The 8,601-nt window shown below is 32.6% G+C and overlaps 1 protein-coding gene across 1 annotated transcript; it reads left to right on the top strand.

Annotated features, from left to right (window-relative positions):
- Positions 1 to 7,311: 7,311 nt before the first annotated feature.
- LOC308429051 (olfactory receptor 8K5-like) lies at positions 7,312 to 8,238 on the top strand (the record flags this gene model as incomplete). Its single annotated transcript, XM_080927697.1, has 1 exon — positions 7,312 to 8,238. The coding sequence occupies one exon, from the start codon at positions 7,312 to 7,314 to the stop codon at positions 8,236 to 8,238; it is 927 nt and encodes a 308-aa protein (XP_080783823.1).
- Positions 8,239 to 8,601: the final 363 nt, after the last annotated feature.

The raw sequence follows: 8,601 nt of genomic DNA, 5'->3' as shown, positions 1-8,601 counted from the left end.
GTTTCTGGTGGCTGAGTATTATTCCATTGTGTAAATGTACCACAATTTTTGTATCCATTCATCTACTGAAGGACATCTGGGTTCTTTCCAGCTTCTGGCTATTATAAATGGAGCTGCTATGAACATTGTTGTGCATATATCTTTGTTGTGTATTAAAGTGTCTCTGGGGTATATGCCCAGAAGTGGAATAGCTGGATCTTCAGGTAGTACTATGTTCAATTTTCTGAGGAATCACCAGACTGATTTCCAGAGTGGTTGTATTAGTTTACAACCCCACCAACAGTGGAGAAGTGTTCCTCTTTCTCCGCAACCTCGTTTGTCTTTCTTATTTGTTTTTCTGCCTTAGGTATTTTCTTGTTTTTACTAGGATGTAGTTTCCCTCCTTGTACTGGGTTTTCCACCTATAATTTGTAGTAGTGCTGGGTTTGTGGCCAAATATAGTGTAAATTTAATTTTGTCTTGGAATATCTTGGTCTCTACATCTATGGTGATTGAGAGTTTTGCTGGGTATCGCAGCTTGGGCTAGCACTTGTGTTCTCTTATGGTCTGCATGAAGTCTGTCCAGGATCTTCTAGGTTTCATAGTCTCTGTTGAGAAGTAGGGTGTGATTCTGATTGGTCTGCCTTTATAAGTTACATGACATCTTTCCCTTACAGCTTTTAGTATTCTTTCTTTGCTTGGCCACATGGCATTTTAACTATTATGTGTTGGGAGTTATTTCTTTTCTGGTCCACTCTATTTGGAGTTCTGTAAGCTTCTTTTATGCTCATGGTCATCTCTTTCTTAAGGGTAGGGAAGTTTTTTTCTATGATTTTGTTGAAGATATTGACTGTGCCTCTTAGTTGATATTCTTCACCCTCTTCTATTCCTATTATTCTTAGGTTTGGTCTTCTCATTTTGTCCTGGGTCTCCTGGACATGTTGGGTTAGGAGCTTTTTGGTTTTTGCATCTTCTCTATATTGTCTATATTTTCAATGTTGTCTTCGGCCCCTGAGATTCTCTCTTCCATCTCCTGCAGTCTGTTGGAGATGGTTGCATCTGTGACTCCTGATTTCTTTTTTAGGTTTTCTACCTCCAGGGTTGTCTCTTTTTGTGTTTTCTTTATTGTTTCCATTTCCATTTAAAATTCCTTCATCTTTTTGGTTCTGTTTTCCTCTAGTTCTTTGATTTCTTTGACTGTTTTTCTTGTCTCCTCTTTAAAAGCTTCTATTTCTTTCTGCTTTTTCTCCTGTTTTTGTTTAAGGATCTCTATCATCATCTTGAGGTATGGTTTTGGTCTGAGTCTTCTTTTCCTGGATTGTTTTGCATTCTGCTGTTTGTTGTGATAGGAGAGCTGGGTTCTGGTGTTGCCAGGTTATATTAGTTTCCCTTGTGTAAGTTCTTTTGCTTTCCTCTTGCCATCTTGTTGTCTATGATTTTATGTGGTCTTGTTGTCAATAATTGGTTCTCGTCTCTCCTGTGTACATAGCCTGTGTCCTTGGATCTCCCCTGTTCCCGGTGGCAGATGGCCTGAGTGTTTGTTCCACATGTTAAGGCCTCCAGGTGGATACCTAGTTTCTATGCAGAGTTCCTGCTCCCCTGAACCAATGGTTGGAGCTTGCTTTCTGGGAGCTCGGCCCAGACCTCTCTGTTCCCAGGCTACTCGCAGCTCAGTCTCACCAGGTCTGTGTCCCTGGATCTCTGCTATTTCTGGTGGCCATGGTCTGAGGGTTTGTTCTGGAAGCATGATGCTCCTGTGTTTTCTTGTTTGTATTTAACTACTTTAGTTTGGAATTTACCTTTTAAAACCTTCTGTACTGTTAGTTTCCATAAATATATTTTAGAAATTTGATTTTCACATGGAATGTATCTCCTTTGTTCCATCTAAAGTGACTGAAAGTTTTGATGGGTATTGTACTCTGAATTCACATCTGTAGCCTTCTAGAGTCTATAGTACATTGTTCCAGATGGTTCTGGATATTGAGTCTCCATTAAGAATTCAGGTTTGATTTTAATAAGTCTGCCTTTGAATGTTTCTATGTTCCTTTTTCTTAGCAACTTTTAATATTTTTTGTTCTATATGTTTATTATTTTGATTATTATGTGCTGAGAAGACTCTCTTTTCTGTTCAAATCTATTTGATATCTGGGTGACACTTTTTATGATTTTATTGATAATATTTTTTGGATATATATTTTTCTCCTTGCTACATTTGATTATTCCTAGATATTTTATAGTTTTCCAAACTTCCTGGATGTGTTCTGTCTGATATATTTTTAGATTTAACAATTATTTTGACCAAGGTATAAATTTGTTAAATTCTGAGATTCTTTCTTCCATCTTTTGTTGGTGAGGCTTGATTATAATGTTACTTATTGAGATTCTAAATTTTTCACTTTTACTTTTCCTTCAGTTTGAGTTTTCTGCCTAAAAGAAATGTTAGAAAATGGTGCCACAAAACATGTAGGAGTAACTAACCAATATCTAACTTGACATGGGCTCCAATCCAAAAGGAACCCATATGTCATGCAGCTTGTGTGACCAAAAACCTGAGACTATATATATCCAAAGGACATGGGGAGAAACAAAATAGTATTGTACCCCTAAGGAAATTTAGCAATATAATATCTCCTAAGAACATTCTGTTATCCTTTTTATACCTTTGTCTTGCTCAGCCATTATCAGGGAAATATCCTTCAACAATAGATTAGAACAAACACAGAGAGCCACACTCAGACATTGTGTGGAGTGTAAAAAAAAAAAAAAAAAAAAAAAAAAAAAAAAAAAAAAAAAAAAAACTGGGGTCAGTCATCACTAAACTGGATGCTTTCATTAAAATCCCTTGCCTCAGGCCTCAGATAAGTCTGGTGAAGTATAAGCAGAAAGTGTTAAGAACAAGAGAGGATGAAAAATACCAAGAAAGCAAGGTTCACTGAGTCAATTTAAGTGCAGATGATAAGAACTCACAAAGACTGAGACATCATGGAAATGACTGTCACATGTGTGTGTTTGTGTGTGTGTGTGTGTGCACGCTTGCTATATATATATATAATAAGAATATATATTTTATAGCATATATATATGCTAGTTTACTCTTTTATAAAATTCTTCAGTGGGAAAAATAAGTAAATTTGTGATTCTTATGCCTTCTATTAGGATCTTTCTCTTCTGTCTTCTCAAACTTAATGTAATAGTTTTTGTTTTATTATCTCTTAGAGGACTGATCTTTTCAAATGAGAGAAAAAAGGAGGTGTATCTAAATGGAAAAGAAAATGGAGAGGAACTGGTAAGAGGTTAGAGAGGGGAAACATAAAATATTATATGAGGAAAAACTTAAAGTTAAAATAAAATAAATTTTCATCATAAATGGGAAGGGTTTAGATAATTTATGAACATAATTAACTCTTAAATGTTAAAAATATGTTTGAAAATACATATAAGTTAAACATTTAAAAATTGATAAAATATAATTTGTGTTATATTTTATTTTATATATATTATAACATTCTGTTTTAAAATTATTATTTAAATCATATTTACATTTAACACTCATAATAATTGGGAAATGATATGGCCACACATTAAATCAATAATGGAGAATGCTACAAGTATGAAAAAATAACACTGAAAATACAAGACCCAGGGATAACCTTCTGTGTTTATAGTTAATAAAGTTTGTATCAGAATCAACAAATCTAAAGATATATAATTTTTGAATTTCTGTTGGGATTTAAGACTAAAATCTTCATCAGCACTAGATTTTTATATAAAGTGAGCTTGAGACAAAACAACAAAGAAGGCATGTATGATTGTCAGAAGCAAGCTGAAGATTGAGAGAAAATTAGCAGTACACACTTGGTGTTTCTATGTATGTAAAAAGTCAGTAACAGGAACAAAAAAATGTGGATAACATATTTGGCACGAGAAGATGGCATTGTTTGTCACTGAGAGATGATTGTTCATGCAATCTTTCCTGTACATCATTCTTTGTGTTATTTCTTTTACTTAGACAGTATTATATAACTCCAGATGACTGAAAACCCACTGTGTAGATTAGAAAGTCTTACAACTCATGATCATCTTCCTATGTCCCTACTGTTTGGAGTACAATCATAAGGCAATACTATGGCCAGTTCCACAAGCAGCATTTCCTAATTCCAATGGATGTCTGGTAGGATAATTTAAAGCATGATTGTAGATTACTATTTTTTACATTTATCATGTCGTTTGTCTATTTAAAGATTGGTAAATTGATCAAAATTAAACACCTATTTTTAGGTTACAACAATGTTTCACTCTATCATTTTTTCTCAATATTTTTAGCTCTTTGATGTCATGAGATTAACGTTATTTTATCTAAGATTAGATTTTATATCAGATAAGTTATATTAAATTGCATCCATGGTATAAGAAAATATATCCATATAATCAGAGTGATTCTACTTGTACTGTACTAAAATTTCTTTCTAGCTGTAACAGCTCCTAAGGTACATAATTGTACTTTAATCATACATTAAATGGAAGTGAATGTGAGAATAACTTAAATTTATAAATGTATTCAAGTCTTCACAGACGTTATAATACTTTATTTCTCTTTTGAAGTGTTTCATACATTTTCTTTAGGGGAAAATACATGTTTCATACAATAGTTTCAGTGGAACTTGCAGGATGTTCTAAGTAATTAGCACTAAATATCAAGGTATTATTTTTAAGTTTCTCATAAGAATTAATTGTGATGATGTGACTTAAATAGATTAAAATTCCTTGGGGAGATTTACCAAAGGGAAGATAGTTATAAACTCTCGCTTCACAAGGACATCATATTAGTAATATTAAAATGGAAAATCGGATTATTTATTAAAGGTAAGTGGATACATACTGTCTTAGGTTCCTATTACTAGATATGCAGGAATTTCTATTATATCTGACCACAAACACTACAAGGCAAGTAAGAGATGAATTCCTCAGATGAACTATACACGGTGAATTAAGCTTCTATGGAGCAATATTTTTTTAGAATTAAAAGTCATTAAATAGCCAAATATGTTATTTCTATTTTACTGGTGAGAAATCATATTGATACTTAAATTCTGAGATGACAGAGGAATTTAAAAAATAGGTGACTGTTTGACTAAAATCTTAGTTTTAAAAAATGAAAATGGATCATATTTTGAGATAAAATATAAGGTCCTCAGAAATGATAGATTTCAGGATAAGGATCAATAAGTTGTACACATATATGCTACAAACTCTGATATTTTTGCAATAAATGCTTGCCATGCAATGTTTGAAGAATGAATATTTTAAACATTTCTCATACAATATTTTTTAAAGTTCATTTTTTTATAGAATGCTATTGTGCATTTTTAAGATTTTTTATTGCCTGGTTGACTTTCTTAGCAGTTGCTCATTGATGGGCTATTTTATGGAGAGTAGTCATTAAACAATTGAAGCACAGAAACATGTTAAGAGTTGGAGAATTTAAATAGAATTCTACAGTGAAATTACCTCTTATAAAACCTTCTAGATCAATTTTAAAAACGTAAAAGGTCATTTTCCACAAAAGATAAATGGTGAGAAAATTAATTTATGTTCAAGGAAAATAACTAGTAAGATGGATACTAGCAAGGCAGCCAACAAGGTAGAGCAGCTGTGGCCAAGAGCATTACATTTTGGATGTGTGTAAGTCTCCTCTTCACCTGGTAGTTCACATCTTCTACCATAAGATACTATAACAATACCTCCCAACATAGGTTTCCATGACGACAGACTATTTGTTTATGTGTAAAACAGGATCTGAGACAATATCTGAAATAAAAAGAGACATAGCAGAAAACTTCAATTCAGAGGAGGAAATAGGGCTGCCAAGAAGTCTTAGCAGGTAAGAACACTGGATATCCAGACTGACCGCCTGAGTTTACTCCTTAATGTGTATGGTAGAAAGAAAAAGAGAATCCTGCAAGCTGCCTGTGACCTACTTACTCCATGGTATTTATGTGGCCTCCACACACAAAGAAACAAGTAAAATTAGAAAACTCAGAAAAATGTGTAAAATCGCCACAGCAGTTTCAAACAATGCCTTTTCCTCGGATCACATCTCAAAAATCAGAAAAGTAAAAGAAATATGAGATGCACAGTTTAAGATTGTTTTTACTTTGATAAACCAGCTTCACATTTCCCTGCTTCAAACTAAAACATTGTATCTTACAGCAATATCCTAGTTTTTCCAGTTACCACTTTCTATTTCATCACACATCACCACACAATAATTTGATACTCAGTTATTATTCTCATCTATTCTAACAATTTATATTTATTACACAAATAAAATTATCATTGAAATATTTCAAAAAATGTAAATTATATATCATTATATAGTATACATCATTACCAAATTAAATAGTAATATTTTAAATCATTATTTTACAACTTTGTAGAATTTATTTTAACACTGAAAAAGAAAATAAATAATATTGAATTAAGTATATGACCTTTCTGGATGTTGACTTAAATTGTATGTATTTTTTGGAATAGATTTTGATTACCTAAGTCTTATGCTAGTTTGGAGGTTTTCTTTATTAAAAAGGAAATGGAGAGTAGGATAATACAAAAATGGAAATATTTGTGTAATATAGAAAATATGTAGTCTATTACAAATAAGCCTTTACCAAAATATAATCTAAAATATAACTACGATTTTGTTAATAAAATAGTAGACCATTTCTGACATTGGTAATTAGTATGGTCTTTGAAGCCATTACTACATGGTTAACATATGTCTTGTTAATTATTAAAAGTAAGTGACTCAACCCACCTAAATATAATCACTAAATATCAAATATACAATAATCATTTTTACTTTATTTGGCTGAACTAATGTTTCCCTAAAAATTATTGTAACAAGAAAACCCACTCTAATTTTTCATAGCTATATCATTAGTATACGATATTTTATTGATTACATGTTAGTGAGCTTCACATTTGAAAATCAATGACTTAAAGAAAATAAAGATTACACTTGAATTTTCAAGAGGAATGAAAATCTGATACAATAAAGTTTGTGACTCTTACAAAACTGAATATATATACTTATATGACTATTTTCTCTGTACTTACATCAGCTCTTCCAATTTCTTAAAGACCTTCATATATACTTTCTATGTCAGAAAAGCAAATTTTATGTTTTTAATTTGTAAAAATTACAATTTTTATTTGATTTAAATAAAGTATCTAATTGTTCTAAGTATGACTACTACAAAGTTAACAATGTAATGAAAAAAATCTAATAAATTATTATTGTTTCCTCAAGAATAGTTAATTTTGGATCATCCAATGGGCCGACCAAATGCAACGATGCCAACTGAGTTCATCCTGATGGGAGTTACACAGACTGATGAGCTGAAGCTCCCTTTGTTCCCAGTCTTCCTTGCTATCTATGCAATCACTGTGGTGGGCAACCTGGGCATGATCATTCTGACCAAGCTAGACTCTCACCTACACACCCCTATGTACTTTTTCATCAGACACCTTGCTTTCATTGATCTGGGAAACTCCACTGCCATCTGCCCCAAGATGCTGGTGAATTTTGTTGTGGAGCAAAACACCATCACTTTTTATGCTTGTGCCACACAGATGGCTTGCTTCATCATGTTCATTGTCAGCGAACTTTCAATCTTGTCCTCCATGGCCTATGACCGCTATGTGGCCATCTGCAACCCTCTGCTGTACAGCGCGATAATGTCTCAGAGACGCTGTCAAGTGCTGGTTGGCATTCCATACCTCTACAGCACCTTCCAGGCTCTGCTGTTCCCCATTAAGTATTTCACCTCAAGCTTCTGTGGTGCTAATGTCATAAGTCATTTCTACTGTGATGTTGTCCCTTTACTACCTTTGATCTGCTCACGGGTAGAAGAGACAGAATTGTTGACTATATTGTTTTCAGCCTTTAATTTAATCTCTTCTCTTCTTGTTGTCCTTTTATCCTACATGCTGATTTTGTTAACCATATGTCGAATGCGTTCTGCAGAAGGTAGGAAGAAAGCTTTCTCCACATGTGGTTCGCATCTGACAGTGGTGGTCGTGTTCTATGGTTCTCTACTCTTCATGTATGTTCAGCCTAAATCTGCTCACTCGTTTGAATATGACAAAATGGCATCTGTGTTCTATACGTTAGTGATTCCCATGCTTAACCCCTTGATTTATAGTCTAAGGAACAAAGAAGTAAAAAATGCTTTTCACAGAGTATTTAAGAATCTATGAAGCCTTTATCATTCAGTATTAAATAATTTTATAATAATTTGTGACTAATGTAACTAGCATATAATAATTCCTCCAAAATATTTACATTTAAAGCCACAAAATTTATTATATTTAAATCGAGAAATATTGTTTCACAATTTTAGTCAATTTCTCCCTTATAATTAAAATATCAATTTAATCTTGCATCCTTACTCTTATTTCCTGCTTCAGAATAAATGTTTCATTTAGTGATATCCAAGCTGTTATTTTACTGAAGATAAATAAATTATAAATTCTTTATAAGTAACCTATGTTGTTTCCACTATTTATATGTAGAAAGCTTCTGTCTTCACTGTTTTTGTAGTACTAACAAATAAAACAATA

This window comes from Micromys minutus (assembly GCF_963924665.1).
Source record: "Micromys minutus genome assembly, chromosome: 13".
Lineage (NCBI taxonomy): Eukaryota > Metazoa > Chordata > Mammalia > Rodentia > Muridae > Micromys > Micromys minutus.
Note: the sequence above shows the minus strand (reverse complement) of the source record. Positions and strands in the feature narration are given on the sequence as shown.